Source organism: Aspergillus steynii (genome assembly GCF_002849105.1).
Source record: "Aspergillus steynii IBT 23096 chromosome Unknown P170scaffold_6, whole genome shotgun sequence".
Taxonomy (NCBI): domain Eukaryota; kingdom Fungi; phylum Ascomycota; class Eurotiomycetes; order Eurotiales; family Aspergillaceae; genus Aspergillus; species Aspergillus steynii.
The window spans coordinates 2698777-2720461 of record NW_020194403.1 but is presented as its reverse complement, the minus strand read 5'-3'; the positions used below and the strand labels follow the sequence as shown (position 1 = coordinate 2720461).

General features: G+C 49.4%; 6 protein-coding genes across 6 annotated transcripts; 4 read left to right on the top strand and 2 right to left on the bottom strand.

Moving 5' to 3' along the window:
* Positions 1-299: 299 nt before the first annotated feature.
* Positions 300-1487, top strand: P170DRAFT_438910 (GMF family protein). The gene is made up of 4 exons (XM_024849716.1): positions 300-437; positions 510-609; positions 802-932; positions 1038-1487. The coding sequence occupies exons 1-4, from the start codon at positions 435-437 to the stop codon at positions 1227-1229; spliced, it is 426 nt and encodes a 141-aa protein (XP_024702509.1). The 5' UTR covers positions 300-434; the 3' UTR covers positions 1230-1487.
* Positions 1488-7414: 5927 nt separating this feature from the next.
* P170DRAFT_361913 (uncharacterized protein) lies at positions 7415-8626 on the top strand (the record flags this gene model as incomplete). Its single annotated transcript, XM_024844488.1, has 5 exons — positions 7415-7569; positions 7640-8006; positions 8052-8248; positions 8298-8492; positions 8542-8626. 5 exons carry the CDS (start codon positions 7415-7417, stop codon positions 8624-8626), a joined length of 999 nt encoding a protein of 332 aa, XP_024702508.1.
* Positions 8627-10125: 1499 nt separating this feature from the next.
* On the top strand, positions 10126-10339 carry P170DRAFT_478066 (uncharacterized protein; the record flags this gene model as incomplete). Its single annotated transcript, XM_024853524.1, has 2 exons — positions 10126-10201; positions 10260-10339. The coding sequence occupies 2 exons, from the start codon at positions 10126-10128 to the stop codon at positions 10337-10339; spliced, it is 156 nt and encodes a 51-aa protein (XP_024702507.1).
* A 3788-nt stretch (positions 10340-14127) lies between these two features.
* P170DRAFT_428415 (putative nucleosome remodeling complex ATPase subunit (Snf2h)) lies at positions 14128-17305 on the bottom strand (the record flags this gene model as incomplete). Its single annotated transcript, XM_024847839.1, has 5 exons — positions 14128-15669; positions 15713-16196; positions 16248-16766; positions 16815-17070; positions 17113-17305. 5 exons carry the CDS (start codon positions 17303-17305, stop codon positions 14128-14130), a joined length of 2994 nt encoding a protein of 997 aa, XP_024702506.1.
* Positions 17306-18502: 1197 nt separating this feature from the next.
* Positions 18503-19961, top strand: P170DRAFT_388547 (RNase P/RNase MRP complex subunit). The gene is made up of 2 exons (XM_024845846.1): positions 18503-19372; positions 19477-19961. The coding sequence occupies exons 1-2, from the start codon at positions 18781-18783 to the stop codon at positions 19674-19676; spliced, it is 792 nt and encodes a 263-aa protein (XP_024702505.1). The 5' UTR covers positions 18503-18780; the 3' UTR covers positions 19677-19961.
* A 75-nt stretch (positions 19962-20036) lies between these two features.
* Positions 20037-21580, bottom strand: P170DRAFT_438903 (tRNA splicing endonuclease subunit SEN34). The gene is made up of 2 exons (XM_024849715.1): positions 21511-21580; positions 20037-21296 (listed from the first exon to the last, which is right to left on the bottom strand). Exon 2 carries the CDS (start codon positions 21262-21264, stop codon positions 20371-20373), a length of 894 nt encoding a protein of 297 aa, XP_024702504.1. The 5' UTR covers positions 21265-21296; positions 21511-21580; the 3' UTR covers positions 20037-20370.
* Positions 21581-21685: the final 105 nt, after the last annotated feature.

Genomic DNA, 21685 nt, shown 5'->3' with positions numbered 1-21685 from the left:
GCGGGGAGCGACGGGGTCAGCGAGGGACGTGGTAGATGGCGGGCGAGGAGATTGAGACGACTGAACATGAGATATGGGGGATGGAAAGAAGGATGGAATGGGAGTAGCAATACGGAGTAATAGAGGACAGAGAAGCACAACAGAAGAGAGGAGATGAGAAAGCGGGAGGAGAAAAAGGCGGAACCGAAAGCGGATGACTTGTTTGGTTGATGTTTGATGGATGGAAGTGGGGACGCCTTGGCTTGTATCGTCATCCCACCTTTTATTTTCCACGCGACCTGTCTGTCTCTACAATCAATCATCTTACTGCGTACATTTTACCCTGTGTCTTTGAGAGATACCAGGTCCTTGAAAAGCACCACTTCGATTACATCCTATCCTCCTCCACCATCCACCAAACCCACCCGACCAGCCAGACAGGCAGACACCCCATCATGGTCCGTCAAACCTGCCCCGCATCACCTCCGACATTTCTGCGCAAAACTGTCCATGCTGATGGACCATAACAGTCTGAATCCCGGCTATATTCCTTCTCGCCGGAGACCAAGGAGAAGCTGCGCAAGTTCCGGCTCGGCACGTCCAGAGCGAAGGATCCGCAGGCTATTGTTTGTATGCTTCTCTTGCTCTCTTTTTGCTCTGCTTCGTTGGTTTCGGATTGCGGGATATACATACATGGGTGGTTTGGAATGATTGGATATGGATACATACTCTATCAGCGCAGATACCATCATCTCCAAGCAAACAAATCCAACCCACATCCCAACAGAGAACCCAAACTAACAAACAGAAAAAAAAAAACAGACATAATCGACAACAAGAACCAAGAAATCCGCCCCGAAGATGGCGAAGTCTACACGAAAATGGACGAGCTGGCGGACGAGCTCCCGGAGTCGTCGCCGCGCTTCATTCTGCTGAGTTATCCGCTGACTTTGGTATGCCCTAGTCCTTAGCACCTTAGCTACCTCCCACCACCAAGAACTCCCTCCTCACCTCCACCACCCGATAAGAAGGTCTACTGACGAATGATTAAAATCCAGGGCTCCGGCCGTCTCGCAGTCCCCTACGTCCTACTGTACTACCTCCCCGTGAACTGCAACCCGAACGCGCGCATGATGTACGCGGGCGCCGTCGAGCTGATGCGTAACGTGGCGGAGGTGAACCGTGTGATTGAGGTGCGTGAGGATGAGGATATTACGGGGATTGAGGCGCGGTTGCAGAGTGAGGATTAAATTTAGGGATTATCCGGTGGGTGGTGTGGGTTGGTGTGGTAGATGAGATGGAGGGTGGATGGAGTGGGATTTGTTTTATGCTGTGCCTGTCGGGTCTAGGTATAGCGCTGCTTGGTTTGACGGGCAAGGAGGAGGAGGGGGGAGGGAGAAGATTAATGTATTGGGTTAATGAGGGCCGGGAAGTACTTAGATTGGCAGATTTAGCATGTGTTAGGTTTCAGATCCATCAATTTGAGTAGGTAAGTAGAATAAGCATTCGTATAGAACCCGTGGTAATCAAGACCAAGAATACACATAGAACACATCTACCCCCTGTCCCCCGGACCATCGACTCGGCCAGCTTATCGGATACCACAGGTAGAAGCATTGTCTATAACTCTAGGAATTCTTGCATCCAAGACCCAAAATACAGGATGAGGCTTAACCTAACCTCCTTCCTCCCAAGCCCATGAGCAAATCATTTGACGTGATAGGCAGTGTTGATCTCTAAGCTCCAATGTAGCTGGAAGTATTCGGCTATCCGAAAAGTCCTCTCGGGAGAATGTAGTCTCCAAAGCAGACGCCATTCCCAATCCTTACTCGCTACAACAGACAGACCGAACCAAGAGAAATGTCTCAGCCTTGCAGATGAAGGAGAAAGGAACAACTCCGGCTCTCTCTGACCTGTCAAAGGCCCGAAGCACTGTTCATCGATCAACGTGGATGAGGTATCGATGGGAATCAGTTCAAGTTGATATATCTAATATCATGTCTATGTCATTTGAACTTATCGATTGAGCGAGGGTGCGTGAGAGGAGCTAAACGAGGTGGAGAGCTATGTCGGTACTCTAGGTATCGTATTAGATCTTAATCAAGCGGGTTGAGTCCGAATTGGAGTGCGTTTCTGGCCGGATAGACTGATAATGGACGGTAGGTATTGAGTTATCTTATTCCGCCCTTTTTTCTCATTCGAACTGGAGTTAGAAGAACAGCTCTCTTATGGATAAGAAAAAGTCTTTGAGAGGGTTTAATGGCTTAATCCCAGAGCCTTCTTTACCGGCTTTTTGTCAGGCCGACTTGGATTGAAGATTCGAATGTATTCATTCTAAGAATGACCGTTAGTTTGATGAAGAAATAGCAAGAAAAGATAAACAGAAAAAGACAGGGAGGAAGAGAGGGAGAAAGAGAGGAAGAAAAGCCGATTTATAAGGGGCGGCTGATCTGGAGTTGTGGAAATGAAGTGTAACCATGGCAGCTGCTGTTGGACGGGTTTAACATCCCACCGGAACTGAAACTCGATGTGATGATATAGGCTAGGGGTGTTTCTTCCGCTTTTGTTCATCTTGTTCTTTGGTTTCTGGATAGACGGAGGAATGGTCAGAATGACTGGGTTTTGAATGCACAATTGCTATCACATGGTATAGTAACGTATTCCACAAGCGAGTCGGCACCACAAGCGAGCCGGCACCCCAACGCGTTTTGACCGCGATCAAAAACCTTACTCAATTCAACCACTAACCATGCCTCCAAAAGCGCGTCAAAAGTCAGGAAATTCAGCCGAGCAGGAGGGGAGGATTCTATTAGCAATCTCTGCTATAGAAAATAAACAAATTACCCAAATTACTAAAGCTGCGCGTCATTATAATATGCCTCGTTCTACTCTACAAGATCGGCTACGCGGAAAAACAAATCGCTCAGAAACACGTGCCAATAGTCATAAAATAACTCAAAATGAAGAGGAATCGCTTATACAATGGATTCTATCGCTAGATCGACGTGGAGCGCCTCCCCGACCGTCCCATATACGAGAAATGGCCAATATTCTTCTTGCTGCGCGCGATACTACCCCAGTTTAATCAGTCGGAGTGAACTGGGTCTCCAACTTCATTAAACGACAAGATCGCTTGAAAACTCGCTATACTCGACGCTATGATTATTGGCGCGCTAAATGCGAAGACCCCAAGATTATCAGAGAGTGGTTTGATCGCGTACAAATCATTATAATACAACATGGAATTGTACAGGAAGATATCTACAATTTTAATAAGACTGGCTTCACTATAGGCTTAGTAGCTACTGCTCAAGTAGTTACTAGAGCTAATTACTACGGAAAGGCCTCTCTTATACAGCCTAACAATCGAGAATGGGTTACTTCAATCGAGTATATTAACTCAACCGGTTGGGCACTTCCTCCATGTGTGATCTTTAAAGGAAAGATCCATATAGAGGGTTGGTATCAAGATATCAAACTCCCACGCGATAGCAGGATTGAAGTTAGTCCTAATGGATAGACTACTAATGAGATAAGCCTTCGCTGGCTTAAAAACCTCTTTATTCCGACTACTACTAGTCATATAACTGGAAGATATCGTCTTCTAGTTCTTAACAGTCATGGCAGCCATCTTACACCTTAATTCGACCAGATATGCAGTAAGAATAATATTATTCCTATCTGCATGCCTGCACATTCATCGCATCTACTACAGCCTCTAGATGTTGGCTGCTTCTCACCTCTAAAGCGGGCGTACGGCAGCTTAGTTGAGAAACAGGCACGCTTGGGAATCAATCATATCGATAAGTTTAATTTCTTAGAGGCCTTTCCACAAGCTCGTGAAAGCGCTTTTCAAGCAGATACTATTCGGAATAGCTTCACAGATGCTGGTCTAGTTCCACTTAATCCAGATAAGGTACTCAGTAAGCTGAATATTCAGCTAAAGACCCCTACACCACCAGGCAGTCGATCTACCAATACAGCGCCAAAAACGCCTTATACAACTAGGCAGCTTGAAAAGCAGGCATCTACAGCAAAGAAGCTGCTTAAAGCGCGTACGCAGGGCCCTTCATCTTCGCTAGAGATACGATTTAATAAGCTTATTAAAGGTCATGAATTACACCTTAATGAGCTTATTCTTGCACGCGAAGAAATCCGTGAATTACGCGCTTCTCATGAAAAGAAGCTTCAAAAAAAGAAACGCTCTACTAGGCAGCTAGCTATTACAGAGGGATCAGCTATTCAAGAAGGCCTAGAGCGATTTCAGCGCGAGAATGAGGTTGATGAAGCTTAAAATACGCTTCCTCTAGACCCTGCACTTTCTGCAGTTGAGCCACGCGTACGAGCGCCACCACGCTGCAGTAATTGTCATATTCTAGGACATAGACGGTTACAATGTCCCAATCGAGTTCCTAATTAGTTTTTATATAGAAATGCAATTATTTCGTTGATAAAGCCTCTAGTATTTGGTCCGCGGGCAGAAATTGGAGCGGGGGTGCCGGCTCGCTTGTGGTGCCGACTCGCTTGTGGAATACGTTAGTTTCAACTAAGTATAAATAAACCAACAGGACAATCAAACCGACAGACAAACAAACACGACTGTTACATTCATGATAGGAGTACTCGACCGAAAGGATTACTCCGTATCTACTCCATCAGTCCAACTCCAATAACAACCCAAGTAATCCACACGACCACATCTATCGTAATGCCCACCATCTAGAACATTGAAACCCACCCGGACCCAGCACAACTCCTACTCCTCCGCTCCAACACGGCCAAGGCCATCCCACCAAGCTGATCAGCACCCCCACAGTGGACCTCCCTCTCACGGAAGAAGGGACAATCATCGCGACTAGGGCCCGTTTGGGTAGGAGTTCAATCCTTTTCCGCCCGACGTCTGCCGCGTCGTGACAGCTGGCACTGGCATGGTCCAGTCCGGGCTGCTGGAAAGGGCAAAAAAAAGAAAAGAAAATGACCGGAGATCGCTGCTCACTTCCGGTGGCTTTAGAAAGTTCAGCGTCAGACTGGGCCCGAGTCTGCGTGCGTCGCGTCGGAGTCTAGGAGAAGGAGTAGGGAGTGAGTCTGACGACATTTCTCCAGTCGTCGGCTCTTCAGGCACTGACCACCGGAGTCTAGTCTCCACCGGAGGACGGGTTTTGGGACTTTTGTTTCCCGTGCGCGCTGTTGTTGTTCACTCATAATTCACTAATAATGCTGTGCTCGGATTTGGTTGCGGTCGAATCGATGCCAGATGGGGGAATCCGGGAGAAACCTCATTCGAGTCTTATCAGTCAGGGGTGCCGTGCAACCACGGAATCACCGCCAGAATCATGAAAACCGTTAGTCGACCCGAGCGGGACTCGAGAGGGGAAGAGAGAAGAAGCCGGTAGGTAGAATTTCTCCGGCTCTCGTCAGCCTGCATGAGACGAGACTAGAAGCATCGAAGGGTGGAAAGTACGAATTACGCTGTACGAGAGGGGAAGAGGGCTACTAAAATTCTAGCAAGAATGATTATAATAATCAGAATAAATGTCAACGGAAATAATAAAAGACAGCGACCGCCAATGGAATGGACGCCGGCCTGCAGGCAGCCGTTGCGGTTTCTCCGGGTTGCGTGGTGGATTTCTTTCTTCCCCTCCTGTCGTGCATCATGCATCCTCCGTCGCGGGTTAGTCCAGTGCGCTGGTGAGGGGAAGGAGAGGCGTTTCTTCGCATCAGGTCTTCGGAATTCTGCATCGATATTAATATATTAAGGGGGCATGATGCTGACTAGTGACAATAGAGACGGATGATCCGGAGGTATGGAGTGTGGAGGTCTGGGACTCGACAGTCGACAGCAGACAGACTGTGCTGCGAATTCTTTCTTAACCTTCTCCATGCATCACTCGCTGGCAGTTACCGTTGGCACCGACGGGGTTGCCGAATCCAGGATGCCAATCCGCTGTCAGGCGATTCCATCCCTCAGGATGCCAACCGCCGTTAGTCTCCACGACAAGGTAGCATTGACCTTCCCCCGAATCCGGATTCGAGGCCAGTCCCAACTGCAGAATGACGACAGGCTCCGGAGAAGATGCCGACCGTTTGTCTCTGGAGTCCTCATGAACTCCCCAGCATCATCTGATGCAAGTGCGAGTGTCGATCGCTGGCCGACGGGTGATCGAACGATGACTCGTACGAGGTTTGCCTGAACTCGATCGCTGCACGATCCATGGCGCGAGGCAAATACCGCTACGTCGGTCAGACATGCTGTGTACGGACGGAGCACGGCGTCTGCACTAGTCTACCACCGAGTAGGAAGACTAAGGACGGGACATGGATCCCATCTGCAGCTAACTTAGCCGCGTCCCCCATGTAGGTACCGTCGCCGGCGGTTTTGGCGGGAAGAATCAATGGCGTTGGGTCTGGAAGAGTGCTCTGAGGAAGAGTCCAGCCTGGCAGTCTGACAGGCCCGTTGGCAATGATCGGAGGTGATTGGAATTGCACGGGATGCTCGATCTCGGTAGAGTTCGCTGGTCAAACTCTGGTGCATTCGGCGTGGATCCGGGCGGGATCAGTGCCACTTCATCTACGCAGTACGGACATTTCTTCTTATTATTTAAAATAATCAGAACGAGTCTTCCAGACCGTCGGGTTGGCGGGATTCGACCCACAATCCTCGACCAGGCAATTCCTCCACTCGTTCCGCACGGATCGTTCCATGCGGTTTCCACGGTACGGGCATTGTCATTTGGATTAGCAAGACATTATTCAGTCTTGGTGCTAATTAACATATGCTCCTTAGGTAAAAGGTATATGGCCTTGTATTGTCCAACTATTCTCTTCCCGACTCCTTAATGCTAATCCTAGTGACCGGGGTTATTTCCATAATATTGGCATTATTATTTATTCCATTATTTTCTCTATTTCATTTTATTTTATTCATTTTATTTTAAAATAAAATGATAAAATAAAACGACCCTGTGCCACTCCCTTTCGCCCCCTCCACCCCTCTTGCTCCCCAGAAAGTCCTTCGCCTTCTATTTATCGCCGACTCCCTCCTGCGACTCCGTGGATTCGTTTTTCTTCTCTCGCGACCCAACGGTCTGGTTAATCTTCGGCCAACAAAGCCTCCTGCACTGCTTCCTTCAGTGGAGACCTGAAGTGATCTGACCGCCAGTCCACCAATCAGCCACGCCGGTCTGCGTGTTCTTTTAATTTCGTGCTTTGGCTCACCGTCTCGCCGGGTCCCAAGTCTCTGGTTTCGGTGCAACCTGCCTATACCTGACGAACTATAACTACCGACCACCAGCCCTCACCCTTGACCGTCGATTCTCCACGCCATCCACGCAATTATTTGTCGCCCCGATTTCCCAACTCGAGTCCCGACGCCACACAATCACTGATTCGCTCATCCTTACGCCCATCGGTTTTATTCGGCTCCCTGTAATACAAAATGCCTGGCGCCTTGAAACCCAACCCCGCTGGCGAGAAGCCAGAGGGCCTGTCGAAGTATATTAAGCGCATGAGGACGGTGCTGCGACGAGGGTCCATCGCAAAGTCGGGATCTGCTTCTGCGAACATGGAAAAGCCCGAGGATAAACAAGCGGGGTAAGTATGTTCTACGGAGTAGCTTTTATCAAGACAATCGCACAACATCCTAACTTACATCTTCATCTAGACACGCAACCCCCACTCCCACTACCGCTGCAAAACCACCTCCCGCAACCTCCCCCCAACCCATCGTCATCTCCCACTGGGGCGCCATCCAGGAAGAGCGCACCCGCGCCCTCTTCGCCAAATACGGCCTCAGCCTGGCCCACGACGACTGCCGCCCCGTCGACACCTCCGTCCAGCGCGTCGCGAAGCCCATCCGCATGCGCGTGCGCCGCAGCTGCCACCGCTGCCAGACGCCGTTCGGGCCCGCCAGAGTCTGCTCGAGCTGCCAGCACACCCGGTGCAAGAGCTGCCCGCGCCACCCGGCGCCTAAACCCGCGGAAGACACCGAGACCGCGCTGCGCAACATCCTGGCGCAGAAGGGGAAGGGCGTGGCTGGTCGGGAACCGCAGCAGGGCGAGCTCAAGCCACATCAGAAACACCCGCACCATCGCAACCCCACCGAATACGTGCTCAAGATCCCGTCGCGCACGGGAGGCCAGGATCTGGTGCGGAAGCCGGTCGTGCAGCGCGTTCGCCGCACCTGTCATCGCTGCGAGAAGGTGTTTATGGCGGGCTCGAAGCAGTGTGAGGGGTGTGAGCATGTGCGCTGCAAGAAGTGTCCGAGGGATCCGTAAGCTTTCTTTCTTCTACTTGGTATGAAGCAGTACTGATGATGACAGACCTAAGCCGGAAAAATACCCCGACGGATACCCCGGCGACGTCGATCCGCCGCTCGAACCGCAGTCCTGGACGTGGAGAAAGCCGCGCCAGAGAGTCAGATATACCTGCCATCGGTGCTCTACGCTGTATAAGTCTGGCCAGGAGAACTGTGCGAACTGCGGACAGGAGCGATGCGCGGAGACTATACGTGAACCGTACGTCCTTCACCTGGCTTGAAGAATCAGATACTAATTGATGTGACAGGCCTAAGAAAATCAAACCGGAACCAGACCCTGAGATTGTGCGCAAGGTCGAAGAGCGGCTGGCGAGTGTGAGGCTTGCGGAGTAGACGGCTATCCGAGAATTGGTTCTCTATTGTTTCTTTTTTTTTGGGTTGACTTGTCTGATTGAATATCTGTACTGTGGAGTGGTTAAGTATGCATCGATGAACAGCGATGATTCATCGATTATCTTACGATCATGACATTTGGTTGCAAGTATACACAAGTACAGGATAGGTACAGTGGTTGGGCCATTCGCTTGTCTCCTTATCTGTCCAAAGTGCATGCCATTTCTGCACACAGACAATGCAATTCGCCTAGCTATACCCATCTATCTCCTCTACCCGTACGATATTCACACGAAGAGAAAACAGAGACAACAAAATCAAAGGATCCATTAGAATAACACCCACCTTAGAACCAATCACCCAAGCATGGAAAATGAAAATAGAGTGAGACAACGGAAGACCCGAGCCACCGGGTCGGCAGAGACTCGGGGCCGGCGACGGAACTGGAAATCTAGTCTAACTTCTGTTTTATTTTTAATCTATTAGGATTTTCTTTAGTAGGATGTAGTTTGAGCCGGTGTTGGATAGCGTGTCTAGCGGGCCGGATTGAGGATGGTTTGGTTTAGGTACCGATAGTAATTTTGTTAACTGTTTAATCCGTAGGGGGAAGGATTGGTATTATTTAGTTTCTTTTCTTTTCTTTGTCTTTTTTTGTAACGCGTAAATTAGAATGTGTCTTAGGTTAGCCACTGTGAAGATGGATTACATATGCTATGTTCATAATTAGTTATGTCGATATTATACTGCGTAGACAAGGACAGACGTTAGATCCCAATGATGTGCATCTGGTGCTCTCAGCAATACCTTCATTATAATCGCTACACCGGTGTCAGAACCCTGAAAGGTTCTCAATTTATAAACGGACCTGATCCTTTCAAGTCTGATTGGATCGACTGATACGTAGCGTTCTGTGCTATGCTAAAGCCTTTTGCTTTGTGGAGATGTTCTTTGCCTAGGCAGTATAGGAAGCACAGATCGTGACCTACTTCACTTGGTTCAGACTGTATGAAGTTCTTTTCGTACAGCTTTTCGAACTCTTCTGCCTGATGCATCTGCCATTCTCCATATCATGACCGACAAATGACACTTGCCAGCCTCGGATATGCTTTCAAACTATGGCGCTCGTTTCATTGAACTAAAGGCCACGAGGAATCTATTACACGGGTAGACAGTCAGTCTGTACGAATCTCTAGGTGAGAGAGATGAGAGATGCATTCCATGGATTTGGAACTGAGCAAGTGCCGGGCAAAACGAAATCTACTCCCTCGCGGAATCGCGCGGCCCCAACCATCCTGTCAATCAGCAGCTCTGAATCCCGAGCCGTCCAGTCTGGTGCTTGTATAGCCCTACAACTTCGTGAGGCCTTGTGGCACAGGATTGTGAGTTTTGGTTATCTTTAGGGGTTATGGACTCTATTTAAAGATCTTAGGTCCAGGTAGATAGCCTTCGTTCTTTATCCTTTCCTTGAGAAATATTTCCTTCGATACTATACTATCGAAATGCCTGACCTATCAACATTCAACCCAACCACCGACCTGCCCGACCTCGATGGGAAGACCATCTTCATCACCGGAGGTAACTCATCCCACTCCACACCTCACACATACCCTCATGCCAATGGATAATATTCCAGAAACCGCCGGCCTCGGCGCCTCCACAGCCCTCCAACTGGCTCGCAAACGAGCATCCCGAATCTCCAAGCTTGAATGGTAGCATAGAGCTGCTACTGTACTGCTCATTCCGTTCTTATCAAAGTCCGGCTATGTATTCCGGTTACGCCTATGGCTCATCGGCTCTAGGACAATTCTTTTTCTTTCACTCTATTCAGGAAGGGTTATGCACTTACAGAATCTAGACATGGTGCTGTATCATCCGCTTGACATCAAGCTAACCTCGACGAAGTATCAATTCTAGCTTGAAATAGCCGCTAAATTGACAAATTGATTTAAAAAAAAATACTACTACATGCTCCTCCACAAATAACTGCCTGCAATAAAACCGTTACACCATACCTAAACCATCCTCGAGCGTTGTCTAATCCCTGAAACCAACCGACATCTAGTCTCCTGCCTGTTCGGGCACTCTCTCCGAGCATTAACGATAGTGGATCCATTAGTACGCTCTTCCCGGGCTTCGACTCGTGGTCTAGGAGTAGGTCTAGGAGGAGAATCCTAGACTGACTGGGTTATTATTATAGTTATTATAGTTATTGGCATTATTACCTTGTGGGGCCATCCATGCTCCACTGTACGGAGTACGCCCTCCGGACGTTATATGCCGATCATGACTATCGCCTTACCATGAAATAAAACGCCAGATGACGTCCAGGCGGGACGGGACAGGGATCCGGACTGGGCTGGATGCAGCTGCGCCGCTGAGGTGGGATCTGCAGGGTGACGTTTAGGGAGTTATGCTTAGGGGATGTATAAATATTTATGCGGGATGTTTAGACGCAGGGACTACAAAAGTACTGTACTGGGTAGTGGGGTTGCCTTCTACTGCATACTCCGTGGTGCAGTGACGGTGGGATACTGGAGCTGTTTCATGTTTCCAATACGTGATTTCTATTCCTATAGTACTATTGTAAGCTCGTTGCCTCACCTACGTTGCCCTATTTATAAGACCAAGCAGCGCAGCATTGACTATCTCATTGATAAGATCTGGTAACGCTAACGATATGAAGAAGCAGAGCTGGTCTGTTGCTGAAGACTCTTCAGGTAGTGTTCCACCGGCTCATGGCGATTGTACACCGCATAGGTCAATGCCGTTCGCGAGTAAGGATCCAAGAGCCATGAATCTGCACCGTGTTCCACCAAGAACCTGACAGACTCTACGGAGCCAGCTGTTGCCGCATACTGAATGGGTGTGCGGAGTCCAAGCCTGTAGTTTATCTCGAATTCTGGAGATCCTTCATCGAGAAAGCGATTGATGCCACCTAGAAGGCGCGGGCTTTGATCGCATAGATATTGCAGGATTGGTAAATCGCCACGCATGGAGGCGAAGTGCAAGAGCTGGCCATGTTCGGTTGATCCTCCGTACTGGGAAAAGAGGTCGATGATTTCGCGTGGAGCCTCGTGGACCGCGTATGACAAGGGAGTAGCATTCCGTAGCTGGCAGCGCTTGTTGGGGTCGGCGCCATGTTCTAATAACCATGTTGCTAGGCTAATATCATTGAAAGCGCAGCTATGACATTTTAGATACTAGAAAGAAAGAAAGAAATAACAAGAAGCTAGGTATAACTTACCTGAGTGCAAGAACTGAAGGTACTTTACTATCAAGAGTGGATTCCGTATTGATATCCCAGCCGTGATCAAGAAATGACTGGAGAATTGTATACTGCTTGTCTTGGGCCGCCGTGATAAATAGCTCAAAATTCATGGATGCCCCAGCATCCAGGAATTGTGTCACTAGTTTGGCATTGCGCTCTTCTATCGCTGCAAGCAACTGTTCTTCCATTATGAGGCGAAAGGAGGGAGCAGTAGATCCAATCGGCTGTTAGCACAAGGTACAATTGCATGGACAGTCCTATTGGACTCGCAAATCCAGACTACCACTGCGACTTTAGCTCCTTCCCAGAATTGCTCCAGGTGACTTACAGAAAAAGGAAAATGATAGCGGTCAAATGCGGTATTTCGTAACTCCCAGCGTATACCCCTCAGACACGTAACGCGCATCGGACGAAAATTCTAGGTCATAATCCTGCTTCCTGCGTGTCCTTCTCGGGCCGAAGATGGACGTGTCTTGGTTACCCGTCTCGTGCATCTGCACATGACGTTATGCACGTGGAAGGAAACAGAAGAGGAATTGAATATCAGTCTGAATGTCTTTTGGACAAATCATCCTGGATTGTGAACGGATGCATCTCCCCACTTCCGCCGTGGTGCATGGAAGGCTATTGTATTGTCTTATGGTCCATTACTTGAGAAGGTATATTTGGGAGAAGTCGAACTAGACAGTTGGTTGGTGATTAGATTCTGGATAGTATGCGTTGAGCGTGTGAGGCTGAAATGTGCAAGGTATCGGTGAAGTTTAGATGGTGACATATGGATGTTCAAGATTATTTTCCCCTTGGGTAATTCTTTCTGGGCAAGGACCTTGAAGCAGGACAGTATCACTGGCTTCCTTTGTTCCATAGACGCGATCTCAAATATCTCATTTGTGTAGTTTAACAGAAAACCCACTTGAGCATGCTCTGCTATATGGAGTAAGTGTTAATTATCCCTTGCGTGGTCTTCTGGCTGTGTTAACACTGAGCAGGCACGTAAGGAATCATAACCTCTAGTTTTATTTCTCCTCGCAGGAAAAGAAAAATGCGCTGTGTATACAACGGACGAGTCCAATATTATATCATGAGATAATAGATATAGCTGCAAGCACCGCAAATCAGGACGGGATGAATGACCCACGAACTGACCCTTCATGCGGTAGCTCTGCATGCTGAAAGGGATCACCAGGGTTAATGCAAGGGACACCAGGCTACGCGTTTCAATCCGAGCCGACGCAAGGTGGTGACAGCTGCCATTCTCTAGAATGGTCTGGCCGCTCCATGTTTATCCTCCTGACTTGGCGCTCTGATTCAAAGGAGTGGTGCTGCAATGTTAGCTTCTCAGATTAATTAAAATGGAATATATGTTGCTCTCTAGATGTTTTGAGAGCCCTTTGTCTGTACGAGTATAGTTCTCAGACAATGATTGGCTTTTGTGTATCCACTAGCCAGGAGAGTTATTTATCTGCCACGGGGAATCGAATGACTATCTCCGTATTCAACGGATCGTGGCAGTACCATGCAAGGCTTTGGTGTTGACGCAGGAGACCGAGTCAATTCCTTGCAGGAGTCTAGATCATTTGAGGCTGGTTACTCTTACTGGTGCAATATACAATAATCAGCCGTTGCAGTCAAACATTTGTTTCACGTCTAGAGTCACAGTCAAAGTTTTAGATAATATTTGCGGGATAGAATTGTGGGAACAGGACAGCCCAATAGTTCTGTAAATCTCCAGGGCAATTGGAGCTAGTCTTGTCATACAATAAATGGAATAGGATAGAATTGCCTGTTTTCCCTCGATGCGGGGATCCAATAAATGGGACAGGGTATGAGACATGCTCATTTGCTTGGGATTTGGGTTTGCTACTGGCCCAAGGGCTTAATGTCCTGCTTGTTCCTAATGTGGTAGACCAAAGTGCCATACAAGCATACGGAATCCACTGCTAGATATTTTGCCAGTGGGAAGTGTCTCTCGAATACAAAGGTTAAAGCTAAGTCAGGAAACATCGCAGATATTACGAAGATGAATAAATGATAGACTGAGCGAGTGCACAGCGACCATCAGCTCCAATAGAATCTGTCCTGAATTGTTTTAAAAACGAAGTCCCTGCAATTCCAAATCGAAGAATAATCCACCTAGACAATAGACCGAAGAATAACCAGCCAGCAACATAACATGCAGTCAACGACACCAAGCCCACACATTCCATAACAATGCCATCCTTCGACCAGCTCGTCACGACCCAATTCCAACACTTCCTCTTCTCGCACCATGCCACATAGACCTCCAATCAGACAACCGAGCGCGCTTCACAGATCCAACCATCTCATGGCGCAAATATCTCTTCAGATCCTTCTGAGTACAACCCACACATTCGATATAGAAGCTGCTACTCGGAGCATGTCCCAGATCCTTGTGGAGACGGTTTTCGCCGACAAACTTCGTGCCAGGCCAATTCAGACAGTCCTCGCAGTATGCTTTCACGCACTTCAAACAAGGGAACAGCAGACCACCCGCCTGTGGTGCCTTTTTGCCGCACTCGTAGCAGGCATGCTGCGGGCAGATGATCCGGTTAATTGACCACTTGAGCATGTCGATGTCCTCGAGGCATTTCTGGTGGAAGGCCCGCGGGCAGATGGCACAGTCGATGGGATTGTGCCCATGGCAGGAGAAGCATTTCTGAACTGTTAGCTGACCGAACGAAATGTGGAGGACTTGAGCTTGACGTACAGATTCGTGAGACATTTTCTGGGACGAGGCTGTCTTTTTGGCTTTAGGGGCTGGGTTGCCCTCGGTGAGACTTTGCTTCGAGACTGCAAACCCGTCGATCATGACTATGCGCTCCTTTCCAATTCGTCGATCAGCCCGGCACAAGCTCACTGGGACCTTCTCGGGATTTAACGAAAGGGACCGCCCGCTGGTGTCGACTGTTTCGCCGTTGTACAGGTTGGTTCTCACCCGGGCAGAACGCTCCATCCATGCTTTTTCTGCGTCGATCGAGAACGAGGACTGAGGAGAGTCAGGCCCGTGCTGACGAACACCGCATAGTTCGAGAACACTCGTCCAGTCACAGTTGTTTAAATCCCCGGTACCAAACGATCTCACAGACCCGGAAGCCATGGCGCCAAAAAGATCGTCCAAACCATCGCTCCAGGCGGAACGAGACTCGGATTCATAGCCACCAAACCCAAGGCTCTGCATCGGAGAATAAGTCTCGAGATCTCTCTCCGCGGTTCCAGTGATAGTATTAGCCAAGTACGCCTTCTTGACCAACCGCCGCGCCATCTGTTCCTCGACCGTGCCTTTCGCCTGGATCCTAAAGATCTCAACCGGCTTCGTCTGACCTATGCGGTGGACCCGCGACTCCGCCTGCTTCATCACCTGCGGATTCCAGTCTTCGTCGAGGAAGACCACGGTCGAAGAGCTGATGAGGTTCAAGCCCTCGCCGCCGGCTCGGATGGACACAAGGAAGACCATGTAACGAGGGTCGTTCTGGAATAGATACAGAGAGAGGTTCCTCATAGCACTCGGTGTTTTTCCATCGAGACGCACGCATTTGTTGTGATCGGTGGTATCGAGCATGGAGACGAGGTCCTCGCAGAGGTTCAGCGCTTGGTCGAAACCGGAGAAGATGACGACTTTCTTTCGTTCGGCCAGGACGAAATGGTGCAGGAATTTCTGCAGGACGACGAATTTGCCGGAGTTGTTCACGATGTGGGGTTCGAGGGTGTAGGGGTCTGGTATTGCGTCGTCGAGGAGGTAGGGGTGGATTGAGCACTGGGATGTCAGATTGCGATGCGAGTGGGGTGGGATGGCGTACCTTTCGCAGTTCCATCAGGATGTTATCCAGGATTCTGATCTTTCTCTTTTGTGCTTGCGGAGCTTGAGAAGAGCCAGAAGCGTCGTTGGCGACGTCTTTTGTCTCAGGGAGCTGCAACCCGCTGGCCTGCTTGTACTCGTGAATTCTGCGCAAGAATGACGATTTTTCCGATCCATCAAGAAGTGCCTCGGCGCCGGTCAGAATCCTAAGATACCACGAGTGCTGCAAGGGAGACAGTGGGACTGAGATGATTGTCTCCGTTTTGGTCGGGATATTCAGGTTAATTCCGGGAGACTCTTTATCTCTACGGAGCATGATCACGTTCAGGACTCTCTTGATACGCTCTAAGAACGGACGATCGAACCTGCCGCCGTTCAGAGAAAAAGCCTCGTCGAAAGTCCTCTCGGTTGATCGGATGAACACTTCTGGGTACAGCCAGTTCAAAATTGACCAAAGCTCTTTGAGGTTGTTTTGGATAGGCGTTCTAGATCTCTTGTTAGTATTCCTGGACCGAAGACAGACTGCAGTTACATACCCCGTAAGCACCAGCTTGAACTCTGCGCGCACTCGACCCAGTATCTGAGCCCTCCTGGACTGTCCGTTTTTGATTCTGTGCCCTTCGTCGAGCACGACATATTTCCAAACAAAGGCTCGCTGGAACCACACAATATCGGCAATGAGTGTTTCGTACGATGCTATCACGATATCAACCACAGAAGATATACCTCTCTTTGAGTTCTTCGCACGACGGACAAGAGCCTTGGTCTTTTCTCTTTCCTCAGCGGTGCCATGGAATTTGATCGCAGCCAGTCCGGGCGTCCATTTCTCAATCTCAGACACCCAAGTTTTTATCACGCTCAACGGACAGACAACGAGGAATGGTGCCTCGTCGCTTTTCAGATCATTTTCCCTAACGTGCTGGAACAACGCAAGGGTCTGGATTGTCTTCCCAAGGCCCATGTCATCCGCCAGGATGCCGCCGATGCCATTTCGTCGTAAATAGACAAGAAAGTCCAGTCCTTCCCGTTGGTGGGGCTTGAGCACGGCTTTCACACTGAAGTATAGTCAGTTCGAGGTCTTGATGTTCGTTTGCGGTACTTACCCCTTGGGATGCTCGACACGTTCGAAGGGCACGATCTCAGCGTCTGCATAATGAACCAGTTCATCGACATACTCCAGGTCACTGTCTTCCAGCAATGGAAACAAGAGGTTGCTGATGGCGGCGAAGAAGTTTTTCTTTCGTCGGTTGATCTCGTGGGTTGCATTTTCCGAGCTTTCAGGATGGTTGCTCCGGCGGCCTGCGAGCTGTGACTGCTCATTTTGGGACCGGAAGATCGATGCATAGATGTCTGGTGAGCCTGTTAGCACCATATGTTACTGGATTTGAACACGAGACATACCATCAGGTGTTCTGCTCTTGTAGTTCGAATCCTCTGACTGCAGCGGCGAAGTCGGCGGCGTTTGAACGGATGAAGCTGGACTACTCGGTGAGGCCGTCACGGGGCTTGAAAGAAGTGAGGCCAGTAAGTGCCCTCGGACCGACGGTGTGGAGGGTGTGGAGGGTGTGTTCGGTGAGCCCATTGGAGACTCCATTCTGGCCTTGTGAGCCCGAATTCCGAGTGCAACTCTTGTCGGCTTTCAAAGATCTGAGCAGAACGATGAGGTCTGTCTGGAGCGTTGAGGGGTATAGAAGAGAAGAATTGAGAAAACATCGTGAGCCATATTAACTGCAGCCAGCCCTAACACCAGTATGATAGTGTTGACCCCTGTAGAGGAGGTGAATTGTGAAGAAGTTTGGTTCGGATGTTGCCGAGAACTGGAACCGACCAGTATGTGTATGTTGAGATCAGCCTGCAACGCTAAGATGGAAGTGAATGTATGTGTGAGGATGAACTGAGCCAGGAAGAGAGTAAAGTAATACAAAATCCATGGTCAATCTCAGGTAGGATATAGGATACCGAGCCCGTATTCTGTGGCTAGCGACATCATCAGTCCTGTTGATCACCTGCTGTGTTGAGATGAACGTTGGATTTTGTATAGGGCATTCACTGCACGTGACAGTCTGGCTTGCAGGTACAGAGTAGAGTTAAGTGAACGGCACAGTGTTAATTGAGAGGTAGTTGATGGGATGAGTGACTGAGGAAGATCAGATCAGTGGTAGAAGTGAACGACCTCATCACGTGGCTGTGTTGTTGGTTGTTTTGGTGAGTGAATAAAAGACCAAGAATAGTCAGCCACGACACTTCTCTTCCTGGCCCCTGAGTTGATAGCCTTGCTTCTCAGGCCATTCTGAGAATGGCCTTGTCCACTTCCAGCTAGCAGTGGATGTTTTTGCTGGCCTGGTGGGACTGCTCACTTGACTGAATTCATAGTAAGTTTGTGGTAGAGAGTTGAAGACAGTCATTATACTTCCAAGCCATCAGCCCAGTGGCGCGACGTCGTAGAAACAAGCTTTGATTTGTTTTTGTAGGCTCGTGTTTGCTTAAGGTTAAACAGAATGAAACATGGCTTGAGCGCTGTCTTATCCGACATGATCCAGATTAGGTTTTCGGGATGCTTTGCATCATGTCTGAGACTGTTTCTGCCTTTTTTTTTTTTTTTTGCCATCTGAGTCAGGGGCCATTGTTTAAATAAAGGTTATTTAAACTTCAGCAGGGATGTCTGGTTGTCTTACTATCCTAGTAGAATGAGACATCGGAGAGCTTATATATTCAGCGCTGCCCCGGTGCACCAAGACCCAGAAAATCTGTATGTCACAATTAGAGCAATTATTTCAAGCAGCACTACTACATTTGATACTCAATTTGACCCAAAGAATTTATATCCAAATAATTCATCTTCTTTTCCTCCCTACTAACCCATCTCCCCTCCTACCCATCTACATAACCCAGACCGAGACAAGAATTAGGGCACCCCGAGCATGTGACATTTCTTATCGCGATAACAAATTTCTCCAACTCCGCATCGTCTCTCCAACCAACAAACATCTCGCATCTCGCATCTCCCAAATGCCCTCATAACCAATCCTCCCCCAATCAAAAACAAAACCAGAACCAGACCATAATAAAATGACAACCCCAACCCCATCAACAAAACCCCCCAAAACCCACATCGCCCAAACCCTCCTCTCCCGCGCCCACTCCCCCGACACAGCAGCCGACCTCTTCGCCGACCGCATCAAACAGAAACCGCTCTACCTGCGCCCGACCTCGCCCACGCCGGCCGACAACCGCGACCGCCGGCGCCACCACCGTCTCCGCAAGAAAGAGTACTTCCTGCGCAAGCAGAAGCCGCGGGCGCTGTCTGCTCGCGAGAAGCGCGCGAGTGGGATTTACGATCTCACCACTTCTACTTCAGAGGCGGAGGCGGGGGCAGGGAAGAGCGAGTGCAAATATGAGATCTTCAAGACGCTGAATGGGCTCTGGGCCGGGTATATGCAGGAGATACTGGATTTGAAGGAGGAGGGGGGTGCGGGGAGGAATGTGGGCGCGGTGGTCACGCCGCTGTCGCATGGGAGTAAGTTGGCGAGTGCGGACTTTCATGGCGCGGAGGTGCAGGTGGTTCGGAGTCGGTGTCAGGGGAGAGTCGGGGTGAAGGGGATTGTGGTGAGGGATACGAAGTTTACGTTTGTGGTTGTTACGGAGGGGGATGTGGTTAAGAGTGAGTTCTTTTGCCCTTTGCCCTTGGTTTTTGGATGGAGAGGGGTGATTTGCGGCTGCGTGTTGGTGTGGTTGAGGATGGGAATGATAACTAACAGTGTACAGCCATTCCGAAAGAACAGACGATATTTCGGTTTACGGTGCCGTTGCCGGAGTCGAAGGGCTCTGTCGAGTCAGACGCCCAGAAGGATGAGAATGCCGAAAAGAAAGAGCTCACGTTCGAGTTGCATGGAAGTCAATTCCTGAACCGGCCTGTCGATCGCGCAAACAAGAAGTTCAAATGGCGCAACGTGGAGTATCTCTGAGTTGTGGTCGTTTTGTCTTGCTTATTGGTTGAGGACTTCCAAAGACGATGAGTCCGTCATATCATTTGAGAAAGATCAGACCGTGAAATAAATGAGCCTGCTCTCGAGACGGGCTGATATACCCTGATGTATGCACTAGTGCGCCTGCATGAGCTCCGCGCCGTCGTGGCGACCTGCCATAACAGCCATCCTGCGGACATTGGCCGGGTACACTGGCAGGGTCGCCTAATGGCACCAGCAACAGCCACATGGCACATACTACACTGCGACGGCGACGCTTCTTGAAGCTCTAACGTCCCTATCTGTCTTACTAATTTCTAAAATATTCGAGATTATATCAATCGATAAATCGTTCGTTGTATTGATTAGATGGAAGAAGTTATTCAAAGTTGAATGAAGCCCGCCAAGCTACCTTCAGAAATTCTGGATATTTTATCCCAAAGTAGATGTCCAAGAAATCAATAGTAGGCAGTGTCGTAGCAGACGTGGCAGAGCCACACGCCCATCCAGTGCTCGAAGCTAAGGCTCGTAGCGTTGACTGGTGTTGCCCGTAGCCATACAGGCGACATGGCAGGAGACCCGACCATTCGTCTCCATCCTTGACGCGAGTCCCCAAGGGAGTGCCGAACGGCGATGGCCGAGATATTCCACTCCTGGAATATGGCAGGTAGAACGAACCCAAACCTGATGCATCTCACATTCCAGCCCATTCGAGACTGAATGTCCTGACCTTCTCACCTTCCCCGGTTTCATCCTTCTCGGCACCTCCGATGAGGAAGCCCTTCTTCACACCGGTGCCTAGACGGCCACCCGCAACGAGATCCATCAAGTCCAACTCCTGGTCCCATTCCGTCGAGACAACCAGGAAGTGGGAATGGAAGCGCAGGGAATCACCCGGGTAGGCAAGGTACTGGCAGCCAAATCGAAGACCCGGGGAGAGGAAGTATCCCTCTGAATGCAGGTGGGCAAACAAAGGATACGACGAGGGAACTTCAGGCAGAGGCATCAAGTGCTCAGCGGCCGGCTGCGACGGAAGCAGCGAGACGGACGTCGCAGGGGTTATCCCCAGGGCAGGGTCGGAAGTGGCCGAAATTGATGCAGTCTCGCTAGACTCGGATTTTTGATTATCGGCAAAGAAATCAACAATTGGCTCCTCAGTTTTATCGCCGGATTGCTTCTCGGCAGCCTTCTTCGCCTTTTTGGCAGCTATTTTCTGCAGAGATTTCTCCTTCTGTTGCTCTTTGCGACTATTCTGCAGCTGCATGGCTTGGAGGCCCTGGGATTCTAGATCGTGAAGGTACTTCTGGCGGTCCGCCTCCATGAGGGCCTTCATTCCATGTCTCTGAGCGTTTACCTCGTCTACAATGCAAGCTACACCTTTCTCCACCAGCAACCTTGCCTCCTCGGGCATCAGCTCGAGGGGTAACCCCAGGAAGATATTTTGCTGAGGGATCTGCGGCAGAGTGCCGGACAGGACTCCGCAGACATGATGCTCCCGTCTCAAATACGTAACTGCATCAATGGAGAAGAGAAAGTATTTCCCGGCGATATACGAGATCGGGATGGGAAGGGAGGGTTCCGAATTCATTTCAACGGACACGAGGTCAAACTAACAAAGATCTGTAATCAGGTTGACGTTAGCTTGAGCTTCACAAAGTAGCTTGACATCAAAACCAGAGAAGTAATGCAAATCATTTGAATACGTTTCTCAGTCACATATGCTCGTTATAGAGATAAAAATGAGCTTCAGGGGATTGACAGATTATAGTAGTTATATAATCATGCAAGAACAGGAGAACAGCTTGTGCATCAAGACAGAAGGATATGAGCTTACCATTAAGTACAAGGCACATGAAAATACGTGCTCTGGATTGTCCAGCAGAACCAGAGCCGGTCGATTGAGATGGTGAAGGTGGGAAAGAAGAGAAAATTCGGGTGCGAGTCGAAGAAAAAGAAGCCCTGGCGGACCGAGCTATCCCTTTTTGGGCGAGTCATATGCACGGGCCATC

Coding starts and splice junctions, on each gene's coding strand:
- P170DRAFT_438910 (XM_024849716.1), top strand. Junction 610..801: donor GGATCCGCAGGCTATTGTTT/GTATGCTTCTCT, acceptor AAAAAAAAACAG/ACATAATCGACAACAAGAAC. Junction 933..1,037: donor TGAGTTATCCGCTGACTTTG/GTATGCCCTAGT, acceptor ATTAAAATCCAG/GGCTCCGGCCGTCTCGCAGT.
- P170DRAFT_388547 (XM_024845846.1), top strand. CDS start 18,781: ATGACAACCCCAACCCCATCAACAAAACCCCCCAAAACCCACATCGCC. Junction 19,373..19,476: donor GGAGGGGGATGTGGTTAAGA/GTGAGTTCTTTT, acceptor AACAGTGTACAG/CCATTCCGAAAGAACAGACG.
- P170DRAFT_438903 (XM_024849715.1), bottom strand. CDS start 21,264: ATGAATTCGGAACCCTCCCTTCCCATCCCGATCTCGTATATCGCCGGG.